Below are 20,030 nucleotides of genomic sequence, written 5' to 3' on the forward strand. Positions count from 1 at the left end.
GCCTGTGGCCAGGAAGTTTATCCCACGCCAAAAATGCAGCACGTTTTAAATAGGCATCATTCAGTTCGTACTTAAATTTATAATCCTTCGATGAAAACTTTTTTTAAGCAGTTCAATACACAGCAGATAGTATATTTCTTACTTATCCACGATACAATTACGCACAGTCCGCCTGCTATGAGTGTTCCTTTTGATTTGGCACTGACGCACTTAGGTGTGATTGTCACGGACTTCCTCGTTTTTCGCGCACTAAATTCCACGGAGCACAGATATCTTCACAACACCCAAAAAAAAGGACAATTACCTATGTCTAAAATGCCATTAGAAGGTGTGGAGGTCCACGGTAGGCGATGCGTCTGCTTACATCATGTTTAAGATTAGGGCTGTGTGGATTTTACATATCTCAAATAACAAGCGTGCTTACACTACTGTATTTACAATTAGGGGTGTCACTAAAATTATGCTCCCCTTTCTTCCGCTTTGCTGAAAAAAAAGTTTCTAGTCGGATATTTTTGTCGTGATGCACATACTTCCGGCCTCTCGCTGTAATAAAGCAGGTCCTGCAAGCGCTCGCGCTGCACGGATCAATTTTTCTTTGTCCACTTGGTGAATCCGTAACTGATCGGTGCGAACTAAGCGGCAATCATGGTAAGAGTTTATAATATCGTGGTTAAAGTCACGGATGGTCTAAGTGTCAGGAATATTTTGTGATAATGTTTCAGATTCATTGTACTGATATGGCACATCAAAACGGAAAGCCGATATGTAGTAGGGCGGCTGTTCCATGCAGTAGGCGCTACTTGTGCTGTATAACACATGAGCGACGTTTTTCTCGTATGCATTTATTCATAATTGTAGCTGTTCCTGCGAATATGGTTTTAAGACTGAATTCCCTTTGTGTAAAATTCACCTGGTCGTTGATGAGCGTCGAAATCTTAAAATATGGCCTTTTTTGCATCTAGGTTCAAGGTACTTGTCTATGCTTTTCGATTTGTGCGCCAAAAGGCCTTAATTATGATTACTTTTGCTGCTGCCACGCGAAGCTTGTGTTTGGCAAAGTTTTTCGCTTTTAGTTTTAAGAATTTCTTGTCGTGAAAATACGATCTCCGTAACCGTGCGAGAATTTGTCAAAACCGTAATTATTCCGCTTTCTACCAGAAAATATTAAACTTACGAGCTTTTATTGAGGGCATAGATGTTGGGGTGCAGATTACATTCCTGACAGTTTAAGGTTTTAATGTCATTTTAAACTGTGTTGGTTCCAATGGCCACAGGGTTTATTTTAACACGCGAGTCAAGCGTTTAAAAAGTCCTTGATGTGCAGCTTGAACGATGCGTTATTTGTAAGTATTACAGTCGCCTAGTTGGCCATTTCAAAGATTAGCATGCAATTTTTAAAAGCATTTTGTATCTTCGAATTGAGGCGTTAGGCAGCTGGTATGAACACTGTCTGCGGCTGCTGTATTCGGGTGCGAGTACTTCTACATTTCTGGAGTGAACTTTGTAAAGTCTTGTGAGTACAATAGCTGGAAAACCTTTGGTTGCGTTCCGTGTAAATGGTGTTCGATAATTCATTGAATTGTTTTGGGACACTTGTCGAGACAGTACCTGTTGAGTTAAAACAACGTAACCTTTTTTTCTTCTCGTTGGTGGTCTGTCCAGCTGTGAGAATAAATGTATCACACTGTATTAAAATTTAACCCTGGTTATGGAATTTAATTCATATTTTCAATGTTTCTAATTATGGTTTCATTTGCAGACGGTAGGTAAAAGCAGCAAGATGCTGCAGCACATAGACTATAGGATGCGCTGCATACTTCAGGATGGAAGGATCTTCATAGGTACCTTCAAAGCCTTTGACAAGCATATGAACCTTATTTTGTGTGACTGTGATGAATTCAGAAAGATCAAGTAAGTTTTTGACCATTTAATGATTTAAGTTTATGAAATGATTAACATATAATTGAATTGATGCATGGAAAGCTGTTTATGTCCTGTTCAGTATTGTAAACATGTTTCACTTATATTTCTCTGCTTCCACTTCTTATGGTTATGTATTGTTAAACTCTTATAAAGTTTCCTGCTGTAAGAACTTTGTACAACTTCATGTATAAAAGTCCACTAGGTATGTTAGCAGTTTTGAAGATGAGCATTTCTCCATTATTGATGTGTATTTCGCTGGTTTGCAGCACTTCAACATTCTTGGGCTTTGCCATTGCCCCTTAGTTACTGACTTAGTTTTACTAAGGGGATAATAACAGTTAAGAGAAGCAGTGGGCTTGTTGCTCACTACACCCTGCTGATGTTAAATTATCCTGGAAAAGATGCCAACTGACAGCAGTCTGAGATCAACTGTTTTGTAGAAGCTTCCATTGAAATGTTAGATGTTTAAAAATACTTTAGAAAAAGCATGAATTCTAAAAATAAAGCAAATATTCTCACTTCAGGTCAAACAAAAGACTTAAGCTCTGTTAACTAGTTAGCTGTGTATTTTTTGCATTCATTTTTTTTTTAAGTTAAGTTTTTGATACCTTTTTCTTGACTAGTTTCCACACTTGTTTAAATACCTAAGATGCTGGATCATCTAATATTGGCGGGTGCATCATTAAGCTGATGAGGGGGATGTACATTAGGGACTTGTGATGTCTTAATTTTAACTTTTCCAAACATTAACCATGTAAGTTACTGTTGCCTGTGCAGAGGAACTAGAGAGGAGCTTGTGGATTATAAATTAGCTCTCCTACTCTACCTATGCACCGCAGTGTCTATGCCAGGGTGTGGTTTAATTCACACACTTCCTGTTATGAATTATTGGTATTCTTAACTATTTTGTTTGGACATTTTTTAAACTCCAATTTCCATGAGTCTGGTTTGCTTAGGTAGATGTGAAGATAGCAAATGCACCCTGGTATGGACCAAAAGAATAATACCAAGACCCTTTCGAAAGGGTGTTTGCTGTGCAGTAGTACTAAGTGAAATCTGAAGTGGTTATCATGAGGTATGAATATGATCAGACACTGGGGAATAACTACATGAAGTACTGTGTATTATATGTAAAATTAAGTATGCTGTGGTAGTTATGCTAAGTGATAGCGGTCAGTAATAGGGAATCTTTCACAGCAAAATGAGTTAAGGGTTAATGTGGAGCATTAAAAATTAAAGGTACAAATAAAAATGCACATAGGGTCAAGTGTAACTCAATCCGCATAAAACAGCTTGCGCAGTTACCAGTGAATTGGAGCAACCCAAATACCCTATGGATCTCGCCAGTTCTGATGCGTACAGTCGGACAACAGTTGTAAATTCTCTTTTGATAGGGTCAATCAAACCACTTACATAGGGGGAGAGAAATAAACAGATGTTCCTTGAAGACTGATTAACAAACCCCCTAATCTTAAACTAAGAGTAATGCATGTAGGTGAGGTAGGACATCCTTGTTCCGTGCAGTATCTTTCACAATAATTGTGAACAGTTCAAAATTAACATTTAATATCCAGCGTTATAATAGCAGACACCTGGTTTGAGAAACCAAACTGAGGTTACGTTCATATGTTGGTTACAGGAAATTTAACATGGAACATCATACATTAATTGCACTGTTGCATGTACTGTCATAAAACTTAAGCAAGTGTCTTCGGCAGAGCTAGCTTTTTCTGTACTCTCGCCTCTTTGAAGTGTCCTTTTTGTAGTAACGCATGATTTTGCAAGTAGTCTTCCACTTGTTCAATAGGTGTTTTGCTCTCACGGCTGTGTTTGGTAAATAAACAAAGTTAAGTGAAAATGCAGCAATGTGCAAAGTCGCAAATGCATTTGTTAACCCTCCATGGTATTTTTTTTTTTCCCCTGGTAAAAAAGTTTCTGGTTAGTGAAAGACATTCAGGATGTGGCCACATGGTGTTTTAGTTCGCTTGACAGTTTGCAGTTTGAAATGCAACACGGCTAACTGGAAATTGCAGCCAAGTATTGAATCACCCCCTGATAAAATAAAAGCAAATGGACTGAGTGAGAAAATGCCTTATGAGTGTTGGGCAGCTTTCTTGTAAGGTATTCAAGATTTATAAAAAAAAAAAAAAAAAGACTTTGAGGAGATTTCTGCAATTGTTTGTTTGGCCTTTCAATCAACGACTGACAATATTTTAAACTATTGTCTCCACCCTTGGTTTTCAGTATGAACCGGTATACCGCCCAGCACTAGTAATATATACCGTTTTTTTGTTATGATATAGATTTTTCTTCTACCGCAGCACCGGTTTAAATTGCCTTAGCAACGTTCGGAACGTGGCACAACCCTGAAACTGTTTAAGGGGGACCTTTTTCACTGCTACACCGCTAAACACATGTAATGGAGTACATGCATTAGTGGAAGTGTTGCGCAGGGTCTCTTTTTCAATGCTACACCGCTAAACAAGCATACAATGGATTACATGAGGTATTGCGCGGTGAAAATGGACAGAGAACATTCCGAAACTGAAACTGAAGCAGACGATAGTTGAACATGATGACACAGAAGAACTTTTGCTGGAAAAAGGAGTCACATCTGTTGTCTGGAGATACTTTAGATTTAAAAGGTTGGATGTGGAACATTACGTTCAAATGTGTGAGTATTGTTTCTATACTGCTGGATAATACTGCAAGCCATGTTGAATTTTTTTTTTTTTTTTTTTTTTTTAATACTGTGTAATGTACCTGGGTACTGTGTAATAGTGTGACGACATGTTGACTTTATTCTCGACATTTATGATGAGTAAAATCGACTTTTCTACTTTATTCTCGCCGTTTGTCGAGATTAAAGTCGACATGTTCACTTTATTCTCGTAATTTGTTTATTAAAGTAAAACATCGTGAACTAAACATCTTAAAATGAATATTTAATTTACTAGATTTTCTCAAACCCCATAATAAGTTGTGGCACATTAAATGCTTTAAGTGTTCCCGGAGCCATGTTCATCACTAATGCTTCTTAAACTGACTTCCTCTTGTACTAAGAGGAGGCGCTGGCAACACACAGAATACATTAATTTCATGATATTCCTGTTCCTGAACATTTAGAATGCAAAGATAATACTTGATATAATTTTCATGATGAAATGCATTAAAGCATGTATTAATCATGTGGGGGCACGGTGGCGTGGAGGTTGCACTGCTGCCATGCAGCAATGGGGTCCTGGGTGTTCCCTGCCTTGAATTTGCATATTTTTTCTGGTGGGTTTACTCGGCGTGCTTCAGTTTCCTTTTAAAGTCATGTAGGATGTGGGGTTTTGTTATGCTATATTAACCCTGCTAGTGTATGTGTTGCTCGTATTCACCCTGCGATGTGCTGGCGCCACGTTCAGGATTTGCTCCTAACTTGCACACCGAGCTTACTGGGATGGGTGCAACCCTGAATGGACAATATAATTAAACTTGTATAACGAAGATTTATTTTTTACCATTCTGTGGTCTTAAGTTTATAACTAGTTTTAATTTCACAAGGACGCTTACGTGGCAATTGGTTATGTGGAGAAAGAAAAAGGAAGGATAGGGACTGGGGGTTTAATACGTCAGAAAGAGACTGCACGCGTGCAGTAAAGAGAGCCCGCTCAGAAGAACATCCATTGAATTCTGTGTTCGTTTCTTCGACCACTAGATCACGAACCCAACATTTACACAATATTTAAGTTAAACCTATGCGATACCCATTCGTATATCCAGTTTAACACACAGCATTTAATGTGCTACATTAACTTATGACAGTGTTTGAGAAAATCTAGTGAATTAAACATTGATTTTAGGATGAAGTTTAGTTTACGACATTTTAATGACAAACTACGAGAATAAAGTGGAAATGTCGACTTTAATCTCGACAGGTTTTTTTTTTTCTCTTCACTGTGGTCCTAATTAAGCTTCCATAGGTCTTTACCACAAATAGCATTATAAATGCAAGTTGCAGTTTTATTATTTATGTATATAGCTTAGCTTGAAGCAAGGTCCATATTAATGCAGTTTGCCTTAATGATGGTTCGGTTGGTAAAGATGGCATCACCAAGTTGCACTTGTTTTATTTGGTGAATACTGCGTAATGCACCTGGGCTTTGAAGTCTTGGAAGTAATTTTATTACAGAAAATTGCACTATTTATTGTATTTTTATTATTTGTTTAAATATTATGCAGTTTAATGATAGTAAAGTTGTTTAAAAAGTCACTAACGGGTCTGTGGACAGAGGTTAACATTAACAAAGTGTAGTTTGTTTACAAAAAAATATTTACTATTTATTCCTTTTCTAAGACCTGTTCAGTGCAATACAACTTTTGACAAGCACCTCTGGATAAATGCCTCTTTGGATTGTTAAATATGTTGTCAAAATTATAGTTTAAGTTGTTTGCAAACTTTGTTCAATAAAAATGCACTATGTTTTGACTGCATCTGTCATGCAATGTGATTCCTTCTCTTCATTAGTGCCACCCCCCTTGAAAACTATCACTTTATGGGGCCATGCACACCTGTATTAATACTTGTGTGCACATTAAAATGTTTTTTTTGTACAATTCTCATGACAGTGGAATAGGTTATTCTTAGCCAGTAATTGCAGTGGAAAATGGGGTTAACATCCACTCATGCATGAGAGAAAAAAATACCGTCCAATACCGTGAAACCAGTATAATTTTGAAGAATACCGTGATATAGAATTTTGGTCATACTACTCCCGGGCCTAATTAATACTATGCTTCTTGTAGCAGACATATCCTGGTAATGATGACACTACATCTTGTGTTTTCACATTGCATTCTTCAGTATAGGCATTAGAAAGTTCTTTAAGATTAAAGGAGAAACATTACTTTGTTCATTGGTATGTGAAAAATAATTTTAGTGACACTAAAAAGTTAGCAGGGCTTTCTGCATGTGTGGGTGTACTTGGACAGACTTCCCGCCACATCTTCTGTCTTTGTCTTGGAGCATAAGGTTTGTTTGAATCATTTGTGAAGATGATTGAATGTGCTGTTAAACTTTAAAGAAATTGTTACAAGAATTTTTTTTTTTTTAACAAACTTTTCTAGACCTAAAAACTCAAAGCAGCCAGAACGTGAAGAGAAGAGAGTGCTTGGATTGGTACTTCTGCGTGGGGAAAATTTGGTTTCCATGACAGTAGAAGGTCCTCCACCAAAAGATGTAAGTTTTGATTTTATGCTTGCATTGAATATGGTATCAAGCTCTTGTTGGATTGTTAAAATTGTAATGTTTTTCAGAAGGTATGAGTCCTGATTTTTGTAATGCATAGCTAAACTGACAATATTTAGTTTGTATGACTTTATGCCAAGAAATCTCACCTGTGGCCAACAGTAATAACACGTTTTACTTGGAAGCCTCTTTTAAAATACCCAAGGACTTAGTATATTTTTGTTTTTTATTTTTGCTCAAGGTTAGCAGAAGCTAATTTTTTTTTTTTTTTAACAGTAAGCATTGTTATAGATTTTAAGTTTAAATTAAAAAGCAGGATGAAGTATGCACATTGAGCTCCAGAGGTAGAGTTTCCACAGCTGTGGCCCATTACATTAAATGCTCTGTCGCCCATAGTGCAGAGCCTGCAACATGGTATGAGAGGAACAAAGTGAATATGATAGGCCATATGGTTTTAGTAATGAAAAGCGATAAGGTGGTGACATACCATGAAAAGCTAAAGTACTTCAGAAAAGAAGGGGGTGGGGTGGAGACACAGTATATCGATTAATATCATTGATAATGGAACTGCATCTCCACAATATAGCAATTCTGGTGCCAGATTTGTCATTTATAAAAAGGACAACTCATCATACAGATATCATTAAATACCCTCAATCTGCAAAATGTTGAAGCTAGAACACAAACCTATATCAACATCAACCAAATAGAAAAAGGCAATAAGTAAAACAAATGGGCACCGTTCAAAGGGCTAGTGTCTCTGTAGAAAGGGCACTTGATAAACCAATAATTTGAATATCTCGAACAAGGCCCTCAGGTTTACAGTTTACCTCTGGTTGAAAGTTTAAACATTACTGTTCATATTTAAGGGTCAATATCCTCTCTCCAGTGGCAGATGAAAACTAGCTCCATTGTTTGTTAGAACATTAGAACAACCTAGATAAGAACAGGCCCATCAAAGCTCACCAGTCCTATCCACTTAATTCTTCTAAAAATATATCGTCTAGTTGTGAAAATCCCTGAAATCTTACTGTCTACCACACTACTTGATAGCTTACTCCAAGTGTCTATAGTTCTCTGTGTAATGAAGAATTTCCTAATTTTTGTGTGAAATTTACCCTTAAGTTTGCAACTGTGTCCATGTTCTTGATGAAATTAAACAGCTGCTCTATAGGGTCAACAATGCGATGAACCCCAAAACAGGAATGGTTTAACAGGTGGAGACCTCTGACATATTTCCCCCTCATCTTTTCTGACCTTTTTTTTTCCCCACTAGTTTAGCATTTGGCTATTGTCAGTGTCACTACTTGGTAGCATGAAGTGATATCTGGACCCTATAGAATTTGCACAGGTAGTCCAACTTCTCCAGGAATGCACATCTCTCAGCACACTCAAGGCAGAGTGCAGGAGACAGGCAGTTACTCTAGGAGAGCTGGACGGGGCAGAAGTAGTTCCTTAACCCTTCAGCAGGACTGGTATCTGCTCCTTTGGGCAAGGAGGAACAGGATGTGCACTGCCAGAGCCCTACAAAATGACCTCCAGCAGGCCACTGGTGTGAATGTCTCTGACCAAACAGACTTTATGAGGGTGGCCTGACTTCCTGTAGTGGGCCCTGTGCTCACTGTCCAGCATTTGCCATAAAATACTAGAATTGGCAGGTCCACAACTGGCACCCTGTACTTTTCACAGGTGAGAGCAGGTTCACTCTGAGCACATGTGAGAAACGTGAATGGGTCTGGAGAAGCCGTGGAGAACATTATGCTGCCTGTAACATTATTCAGCATGACCGGTTGGTGGTGGATCGGTTGGTGCGAGGAGGCATGCCCCACAGAGGGACGCACAAGACCTTTACAGGCTAGACCATGGCACCTTGACTGCCATTAGGTATCAGGATGAAATCCTTAGATCCATAGTCGGCACCCTTTGCTGGTTCAGTGGGGCATGGGTTCCTCCTGGTACACACGAGCAATGCCGGCCTCATGTTGGTGAAAGTATGCAGGCAGATCCTGGAAGGTGAAGGAATTGATACCCCATGCTCACCTGACCAATGGAACACCTCTACGACATTGTTTCGGTCTATCTGCCAGGTTGCACCTCAGACTGTCCAGGAGCTCTGCGATGCCCGTGGTCCAGACCTGGGAGGAGCTCTTCCCCACCCCCCCGACACATTCGTTTGTCTAACACAGAATTACCAAAGCCTACGAAAACTCTTAAATCCGGCCCACCTTAAATCCCTTTGCACTTTTCCGTCAGCATCTTTTGTCTTGTAAATGTGTCGATCAAGGCAAGCAGCGCTACTGTTCCATCCGCCCCCCCGCTGCAGAATGGACAAAAGTTCTTCCAGCTCAAGCCTTGATTATCTGGGGAGTCAGGTATTTAGAGTTGTATAGAGAAATAATAGATCGTATTTGGAATACATGCATTTTCATGTGTGTTCCGTTTCTACAACAATCTATGTAAAAACATTAAAAACAAACTTTTTTTCATTTTAGTAATAAATGACAAAAATATAGACAAACTCTATAATATATGATGCCTGAATTCTGTGGCGCGAGCAGTAAGAACGCTGACTTGTAATCAAGAGTCCCCCCAGGTTCGATCCTGACTACCTTGCAAATTTAGTTTAGTGTAGGAGTAGTGAGCTACTCCTTGTTAATATTATACAATAAAAACATGTGATTTGCGTTTGTAATGGCCGATGTAAATTATAGTACTTGTAAAAGCGCCTTTTTTTTTTTTTTTTTTTTTTCCTGCACTTTTATTTCTCCGTCGACAATCATGATACCTACTCTTCCCCACTCCACACAGGGATCTGATGCTGTTAGTTTTTATTTGAAACTGGGAATAACTGTAGATGTGAGTGGTGTTTTGAGACAATGGAACTGGAAATTATCTGAACTAGATGGATAAAAGCTGACACACAGACTGGTGAATCTGCCTTATTGGTATCTCGGTGTCTCTTGAATTTTATTATTCAGTTTTGAGTGTTCCTGCTTACGCTGAATTAGTATGCACCTTATGGTCCATGATGTCAAAACCACACTGACAAAAATGCATAGATATGATATTCAGAATAATTCTTTTTATGACCTGCATAGTACACTTCGGAAAACATTGAGGCACTGATGCAACATTATTCATATTCATTTGCATACTATTTTGCGGTTGTAATTGGTGATGGTGTTTTTTTTTTTTTTTAACCAACACCCCCCCCCACCACAACGACCCCCCCCCCCAGGATCTTGCCCAGTCTCCACATTTTGGTTCTTCCAGGTGTTTTTGTACTCCAGGACATACAGAGGGGTCAGATCTGCGCTATATGTAATCATCAAATTCAAATGTTAACAGTTCCCACACACTCGAGGACCATCCTTCCTACATTTACGACATGTGTACCTGTTGCAATGTACACACTTCTCTGTATGCTATGGTTTCTATTACATTGAAGGTGCACCGGACACTGACTGAGTTTTGCTTTTCTGGGGGAAGCAGCTGTCTTGGAATAGAAGCTTGTCAATGTTGCATCCTCTTCTGCAACATTGTCATGATGAAGTTCCTCTGCAAGGTGAGCAAAGAACACTCTTTTCTCAGTGGGCCTGTGCATGCCCTTGCATGGTACATGTGCATCTGATCGCCGACAGCTCAAGCATGTTGTAGCATAAGCAGCCGGCCACCCTGGTGTTCCTGCTCGCACTAAATAAGTTGCACATCTTCTGGTGCATGATGTCAATGCAGCGCCAGTGGGGGGGAAAAAAGACAAATATATGACATTTTGAAGAAATCATTGTATGAGCTGAATAGTACCAATCGCAAAACATCGTCTTACTAATGCAATACTTGAAAACAAACCGTGTCCAATTGGGTGTAAATTTATGGTACTTTGTAAAAAGTTGGCTTTTTTTTTTTTTCACTATTCTCATGCTCAGCACGATCACAGCGTCAGCCTAAATTTACAGCTGAAACCAAAAGATTATCCCTCTACATAATAGAGCTTTCTCAAGAGTCGCCATCCCTTGGATGTGGTCTAGAAATCTCTAGAACTGCATATTTTAAGTCCATGACTAAGTGGTAGCATTCTTTAATAGGTTTTAACACTTGTTGCCAGTGAACCAGGTCAGAAGAATAAATAAACCTCTTTGATCCCACAGGTCAGGGTTTTAAAGTATTGATAAAATGTTGAGGTTCGGGCTTCTGGGTATTGATATGAATTTATGTATTGACATAATCTATATTTTCTTTCTGAAGTACTTTGGCTTTTATAGTTTGTGTAATGGCACTTGGAGTAGAGTTGAAGATGGGCCTTCTTGATTATAGTGTTACACTTCTCTGCTACAGTTTGTAGGATTATATTGGGGGTAGTTAGGTTCAGGTTAGTGATGTTGTTTGAAGTGGTTCCAAAATAGTATAGTCAAGAATGTCACAATTTTTCACTTGTAGTAAAGATGCAGTCAAACTTAGGTATTGTCAGATGGTTTTCTTTAACACTAGAATCCCTGAAGCCTACAAAAATTGTAATTCCGGCCCACCTTAAATTCATCTCCATCAGCGTTTTGTTTTGTGAATGTGTCGATCAGGCGCAAGGAGCCTGCCTGTCCCAATACCCTAGCCCCCAAAACACCCATCCCCTGCAGTTAAAATTCGTATGGGGATGGCAAGGGTTTGGGTGGGGGAGTTTTCCCAGCTCAAGTCCTTATTTCTGCTGTGTGTGCCCTGGAATTGTATAGGGCAAAAAATATAGCGTTATTTGGAACGCATGCATTTCATGTGTGTTCTGTATCTACAACAACATGTGTTGAACATATAACCTAAAACGTTTTTTTCACGTTATAGTATTAACAGCAAAATTAACATTAAGTGTATTTTGTGTGAAGACTGAAGTCCAAATATCAAATTGCTTAAACAAAAAGTACATGGATAACAAAACAAATGCGCTTTTATTCAAGAATATAACTGAAGAAAAATAAATTGGGTTTGAGTACAGCTTGGAAGGTGCAGGGGTAAGAACTGCTGACTCATAATCAAGAGGTGACGAATTCTGATGCTGGCCCCTTCCCAGAATTAATGTTTTGAGTAGTGAGCTGCTCTTATTGTTACTATCTTGTATATAAATGTCTCCGCTTGGAAGTATATATTTCTGTCTGTCCTGGAAGTGGGAGATGGAGTCGGGGTAAGAGCTCCACCTCCGAGGAAACAAACTCTCTTAGCTGCTAATACACAAGGGAGGCGAGCACATCGGCAAGACTGTACCCCTTTTACTTTTCCTCCTGCCGCTAGCACACAAGTGAGATGAGCATGTTGGCCCAGAGTACATAATTTTTTTATTTTTTTTATTTTTTTTTTTTTTTGAGGATTTCAATAGTTTCTAGGATCCTGGGCTTTTACGGCATGGGCTTACACATCTAGTTATCCAATAAAAATATACATTTGATTTGAGTCTAACAGCCGGTGTAAATTTATGGTACTTCGTTCGTGCTTCCCCCGATCTGATATTGCTGTTTTCACACAGCCGTGCTATAAGAGGTGAGCTCAGATGTGGATGGGGGCTCTACACTGGAGAAAGAGAACAGAAGACCTCCCCGCAAGAAACATCCACTCACACACAAGAACGCAAATGTACCATGCGTAAAGTCAAAAGATGGCACCATTTGGATGCAGTAAAAGGTCGGGTCTCATCCTGCCAGTCAGTCTGCCCCATAAATGTCCATTTTTGAAACAGCAAGGCTTACAGAGCTTGCCAGGGTATTTTACAAGGTACTTATCTTTCTACAACGTAAAGTCAGAAGTAGACTGCAGAGCTTCCCGTGTGTAATCTTCACGGGCAGTGCAGTGCTGACACTTCAGTATGCAAGCAATGCTACAAGAATGCATGCAGACTTTTTTTTGGTCACATAAATCATCGGAGTTGCTCACGCACTGGTGTCTAGCTGCAGGTGGAAGCTTGTGTCGCACTGCAGTCTGCTTGTGACTTTATGCTGTAGGAGGTAAATAGAAGTAAACATACAATATGGTGTTTATATAATTAACATGTTTTTTCATATAAAGACCATCGCAAACAGGACTTTGCCTGATATCTTGGCAAGCTTTGTAAAACCTTGCTGTTTTGACTAGGGACACATGTTGGGCAGACTGGCTGGCAGGATGACACCCGACTCATCCAAACAGTGCCATCTTTCACCTTTACGCTTGGTGCAGCTGCGTTCTTGTTTGTGTGAGTGGACATTTCTTGCAGGGAGGACTTCTGTTCTTTCTCCAATGTGGGGCCCTCATCCACATCCAAGTTCCTTCCTCTGTTATGGCATGTTTTTATTTGAAAACAGCAGTGTCAGATCATGGGGGAGTGTGAATGTGACTGAAAATAAACTGAATTTAAAAAAAATAAAAATAAATAAATAACCTTTTAAAAGTGCCATAAATTTACACCAGCTGTTACAGGATCAAATCAAATGTCTGTTTTTTTATTGTATAATACTGTAGTAACAATAAAAAACAGCTCACTACTCAAAACAGTCACGCCTGGAATCAAATCGGTGACCTCTTCATTACGAGTCAGCAGTTCTTACCGCTGCACCACCCAAGCTGTCATGTCATGTGTTGTCATGTCAGTGTCGTACCCTAACTGGATTTAGTTTTCTGTTAAGTTCTTGAACTTGTACATTTTGCAAAAGTATTTGATATTTGCACTTCAGTCTTCACACATTATACTCCATGTCTACATTTTGTCAATTTACTAAAATATGAAAAACATTTAAGTTGTGTTCAATTTCTGCCTCTCATTTCATCTTACATTTGCACAGATCGCTATAGACACGGAGCACACATGAAATGTATGTATTTCTTTTATTTTAATCATTCCGTACAAATAGATCAATTTTTACAAAAAATAGGATTGAAAAGCAAATCAAACCCCACCCCTGCGAAGGAGAGCATGGCCAAAGGAGTAACACTTAAGGCATGTAAACATGCCTAAATTAGAGTTTAATAGGGCAAAAAAGATAAATGGTTAAGGAAAAGAAATGCGGAAATAATTATTATTGCTCTTGGTTTGTAAGGTGATTTGAAACCAGTCAATATCACTTTGAGATTTTGTTCATGCTCAAGTCTAGACAGGAGAACTGTTTTGATACTTTGCATATGCTTAGAATAAAACATTAAATATCTTGCCTGCATACCCCTTCATTTGTAGATATCAAGTACAGTCAGATCACTCTTGAATAGTAAAGTCTGAATAAATGAGTCAAGACTGTTTTGTTTTGGATATGTGAGTGAATAGGTTATAAAAAGGACTTGATCTGTTGGATAATCATTACTTTCTTTACAGACTGGAATTGCTAGAGTACCTCTTGCTGGTGTTGCTGGTGGCCCTGGTGTGGGAAGGGCTGCTGGTAGAGGAGTACCAGCAGGAGCACCAATGCCTCAAGCTCCAGCAGGACTTGCAGGTCCTGTGCGTGGTGTTGGAGGACCTTCACAACAGGTGTGTAGTGCTTCTTAATATTATGCAATTCTGAACAGTGATCTTTGTAATCTTTTGAAAATATTTTTAATATGAATTTTTCAACTAATGTTGGTCACATGTGACTACTGTAAACAATTGTTTAGTTTTTGTGGTTATTTGTTAACACACTTTGACCTATTAGCAAAGATTTCAGAAACATTGTTTATATGGCAATTTGTTTTCCTTTTTTGTAATGCTTTTGCTATTTCTAATATCTAATCTGAAGCTTTGAATTCCTTTCAGATTCATTATATGTAGCTCATTGTATTTCTTTATTAGGTGATGACTCCTCAGGGACGTGGTACAGTAGCTGCAGCAGCTGCAGCAGCAGGTGCCAGTATTGCTGGGGCCCCAACACAGTATCCACCTGGTCGTGGTGCTCCACCTCCACCAATGGCCAGAGGGGCACCCCCTCCAGGTATGTTCTGTTTTTCAACATTTATGATCAAAATTGAGGTAGCTCCATAAAAAATTCATATTGAAGTTGGTATTCCTTCAGAGATGTCTTGAGTATTGAAGTACTCTAGAAACTAGCATGTTTTTCTCTTAACAGAAAACTGATATTCCATATTTGGCTGAATACATGTGTTGAACTGTTAATACATATGGTACTGTAAATCTTTCTTGGTCAGAATTATGTGGTCTACTGACAAGACAGGTGTCCATTGACCCATATCATGTACATGGTTCCCCCCCCCCCTATTTAAAATGCTATAATAAAAATGACCATTCTGTACACTTTAATGTAGTTGATTTTGTATGTACTAAGGTTTGAGAAGTACCTAAAATAATACTGGTCTGATTTTGTACAGAGTTGTAAATTTGTATTCCACATTCTTCCAGACATAGTGATTGCACGGCAAAAGATCAGCCACTTCGTTCCCTCCACATAATGGGTGTTTGTGTGCTTTAAATACGTCTGAACACTTCATTTAAAAAAAAATAATAATAATTTTTAGAGTTCACGTAAGTTGCAGGTGGCAAACTTCAAGCACATTGTGGATACTGAGATGAATTAACATGTTTTTGAGAGGTAGTCATTGAGTTGTTACAGGCAGTCTCTTTTGCAGTGACAGGGATTAAACGTTTTGTGGAACCAATTATGTGAACTTTTCTGCTCTGTCAGTTTGGCTGCATTAACTGCGTTGTCTGGGGGTTTTAAATGTTACTGTGGTGGGCAGGGCATTAGTTTGCAGCAGAAACAACTGAATTAGCTTCTACTTGATTGGAATTACTGTGCTTTTTTATTGCAGTTTTCGTAATTGTCTGGTTTTGCAAGTGTAGCAGCTCTTAATACGCATCTTGTTTAGGGTGAACTTTACCTGGTAATCTTACATGGGTGGAGTGACAGCTTTGAGATAATAAAGTTGGTATTTTTAAAGTGTTAAGTGCTTGGGTAGAGTTTGCAGTCTTACTCACACTGAAAGCGTTGAATGAACCACTGTTAATGGTAGGATCTGTGAGATGACCGTTTGTTTTTCCCATTACCTTTCCTTGCCCTTAAGTCATTAAAAAACTTGACAGTGATTGACTTATTGCTTGTTTGGGATATGAGAGGATTGTGTTATATATTGTTACTGAAAGTACCGAAAATTCCAATTTTTGTAATGGTACTATTACTATCAGTTGGGGAATTATGGTACCAGAAGTAAATAGCCTTGAAAGACCTTGTGCTCAACATTTTGTTGTTCCTTTCTTTTGACTCTGTGGGGGACACCCCCAACCCACTTTGATACATCAGTGCAGTGTTTGTTCAACTATGGGTTGCCAAATTCTCAGACTGACCACAGACGCCCTAAAAGAAAGGGATAGAGATTAGGAACTCCCTGGTGCTAGATTGAAATGTCAAAATGAAAACATGCGAGGAATTAGGATATGACTATTTTCAGGGTGTTTATAAAGGTCAAGTGGTTTGTGTGTGGGGGCCAGTGTTATATGCAAATCAATTTTTCAGTGGAAATGATCAACATCTCTGGCTATTATGGCCTATGTTGAATCCAAATCTGTTGCAGAGGTGCAAAGAACATTTTTGCTTTAAACTTAATGTGCCTTGGCATAGAAGAATTCCTTGTCTCACTGTATGAAGTGGTCCTATGTCCATCAACTGATATGTGTTTGTTAGACCACCGAGAACCGTAAGAACACCAGAAAATATGAAATGAGCAGTAGACATTAAACAACCTCAGATGGTATACTTGAAATATTTCAAACTGGTCTCATCTTCAAGATTTATTCAATTGCCCATATAAAAGAGAAAAAAAGCTTAATTTCAAAAAAGAAAGCATTTTTTTTAAACTGTTTTATACCCCAAATTTCATTTAGTAATTTGTGAACTGATGTAGAAAAATGTGGTTAGTGGTGGAGCTCATTTTAAAAATGTTAAATTTAAGATCATGTAAGCAAGTGGCATCAATTACATTTTTTAACTACTTCCTTCCTTAGTTGACACATGGTCCTGGATAAGTGACCTTTCATACTATCTTTTCAGAAATCCTCCTATCCTTGTTCTGCAATAACTTTCAGCTTTATTAAATTTTGCACTAAGCATTTCCACTGATAGTGATATACCTCAAGAGTCTGTTCCCTGGTTTAGATAGATAGATAGATAGATACTTTATTAATCCCAGGGGGAAATTCACATATTCCAGCAGCAAAAAATATTAAAGAGTAATAAAAAATGCAGGCAAAAAAAAAAAAAAATAGACAATAACTTGAATAATGTTCAACGTTTACCCCCTCTGGTGGAATTGAAGAGTCGCATAGTTTGGGGGAGGAATGATCTTCTCAGTCTGTCAGTGGAGCAGGACAGTGACAGCAGTCTGTCGCTGAAACTGCTCCTCTGTCTGGAGATGACACTGTTTAATGGATGTAGTGGATTCTCCATAAATTGATAGGAGCCTGCTGAGTGCTCGTTGCTCTGCTACGGATGTCAAACCGTCCAGCTCTATGCCAACAATAGAGCCTGCCTTCCTCACCAGTTTGTCCAGGCGTGAGGCATCCTTCTTAATGCTGCCTCCCCAGCACACCACTGCGTAGAAGAGGGCACTCGCCACAACCATCTGATAGATTTTAAGGTAGTAATAGTAATAGGTTTAATCCCTGTATTGTATGTGTTGTAACAAAAAACAAAAAAGCATAAGATTTGGAACACCTGCAGGTGAATACTGTGTAACTGAAAATAACCACAAGTTAATAAATTCATTGAAAAGGCAAAAAGTAGGCTTTATAGACACAGATCTCAAAGTGACTGCTTCAAGTTGGGGTTCCTTCAGGTTAACGCAGGAAGAGGTGTCTGCCTTGTGCCCTATGCTTGCTTGATTAGACACCAGCTACCCCATGACCCTGCTCCTGATAAATGGTTTTGGATTAATGGGGTATTGTTGTAATAGGTTTGGTTCCCCTTTTATCTTGGTAATCACATTTGAAATATGCTTGAAAGGAAACATGAATAATTTTTATTTTTGTTTCCATTTGTCTTTGTGACACCATTTTCATTATGGTAATCCTTGATTTAAAAAAAAAAAAAAAAAAAAAAAACGCTACAGAATTCATAATGGAACCACTGCTTGTAGCAAGGCAGTGAGGTTTGATATAAACTGTGAAACAGTCCCCTACCACCATACCCTCTCCTCTACCTTCTCTTACATGCTGAAGAATTCAAACCATAGCTCGTGCCAGAACAGGGAGACATGTGATTATCTAGCTCAATATGCAGTGGTGTGGTGCATTGGGTAAGCTCACAGTTGTGCTACCTGATTTGGGGCTGGTGGTGGTTTGGAATGGTGTTATGGGAAGTTAATTTGCTCTAGTAATGTTATGATACCAGCATTGGGTCCAAAAGCTGGTATCAATACTGAAGTCAAAATACTAGTCCTCTTAGTGTACTAAATCAGTGATGGCATCACTTACTGCTTTAGACCTGAATTTGATAGATGTTTCAGTTACCCTGAAATCTAATCTCCTTCCAGTTTAGATGAAACTGTAGACACCTGGATTCTTTGTACTAATTGAAAATAAGACATTTTATATCTTCCCTTTTTCACAGGAATGATGGGTCCCCCACCTGGCATGAGGCCACCAATGGGCCCACCAATGGGAATGCCTCCTGGTAGAGGTGCCCCAATGGGAATGCCTCCTCCAGGAATGAGGCCTCCACCACCTGGAATGCGAGGTAATCAGATATTTTTTTCTGTAAAGACCTAATAACTCAGTTGCATTGAATTAGATTGCTAAAAATGTCTATTTAAATTAAGCAGATGCTTTGTAGCATAAACTTCAAGTCTGCTTACTCTAAATGTTACTAGACTGTAACCAAACTTTCAAAGTTTAGTCAAGATGAAACTTTAAATAAATGTTTGTAAAATCTATTTTTTTTTTTATTTTTTTTTTTAGGACCACCTCCACCAGGCATGCGTCCGCCTAGGCCTTAAGTTAAGATTGCACTAAGGAGCTCTTCATACTCTACAGGAAAACTCAAGTTTCCTTATTTGTTGTACTGTGGGACTAGTGGGCTTCACAAGCTACATTCACCATTCTGTATATTTTTATTTTTTTTACTTGCAAAATTTTAATAAAATTTGATGGATGGTTTACTATATTGCAGCCATTCAAGAATTTGCAGGACCAACAATTTAGAACGATTTCCCAAGAAGTCATTTTCTAGTATTAACAGGCATATTTCATTAGCTTTGCTTCAATTATGAACATATGCACTGAAGCAATTACTGCAATGATATGTTATGAGTGATTATGAATTTCCCTTACACAGATGTGATATCCAAGTTAGACATATAAAACATCAGTTGTGTTAATGGTACATGCAATTGCCTCCTGGCTTCAGAGTCCATGGTTAAAATCATGATCTGTTTTTAGTGTGAAATCTGCATGTTCTCCCTGTGTTGGAGTGGATTTTGTTTTGGGTAAATTGGTCATTCTCCAAAATTTCAAAGATGTCTGTTAATAGTAATTGGCAATTGTATATTGAGATTGTGTTCTGCAAGGCACTGCTTGACTACCCAGTGAAAACTCCATCCAGTGATCATTCTGAGATGGTTATAAATCCATCCCACAAGAATCCAGAGGCCCCGACCTGGGTTTTGATATGTCAACTATAAAGAAATCCAGCGGCTTTTCTTGACATGCGGAGTGTTTGACTCTTTCTCCTAGACTTGATACAGGTTAGATCAGGTGTGTCCTACTGCAGTCCTGGTGGGCCAAATTGGCAGCAGGTTTTCATTGTAATCATCTTTATTAGTTAGCTGTTTTTGCTGCTGATTAACATTAGCTTTAGTTTTACTTGATGTGACTCGGACCCCTTAGTTTTTTTGTTTTTTTTCTCTCCCCTTAATGAGCCACCTGTCAATAATGAGACACAAAACAAGC

At 38.7% G+C, this 20,030-nt stretch overlaps 1 protein-coding gene across 1 annotated transcript; it reads left to right on the forward strand.

The window, feature by feature from the left end:
- Positions 1-498: 498 nt before the first annotated feature.
- On the forward strand, positions 499-19,245 carry snrpb (small nuclear ribonucleoprotein polypeptides B and B1). Its single transcript, XM_028811900.2, has 7 exons — positions 499-648; positions 1,760-1,911; positions 7,036-7,147; positions 14,475-14,627; positions 14,928-15,066; positions 18,694-18,819; positions 19,041-19,245. The coding sequence occupies exons 1-7, from the start codon at positions 646-648 to the stop codon at positions 19,076-19,078; spliced, it is 723 nt and encodes a 240-aa protein (XP_028667733.1). The 5' UTR covers positions 499-645; the 3' UTR covers positions 19,079-19,245.
- The last annotated feature ends 785 nt before the right edge of the window (positions 19,246-20,030 follow it).

Source organism: Erpetoichthys calabaricus, chromosome 10, assembly GCF_900747795.2.
Source record: "Erpetoichthys calabaricus chromosome 10, fErpCal1.3, whole genome shotgun sequence".
NCBI classification, from domain to species: domain Eukaryota; kingdom Metazoa; phylum Chordata; class Cladistia; order Polypteriformes; family Polypteridae; genus Erpetoichthys; species Erpetoichthys calabaricus.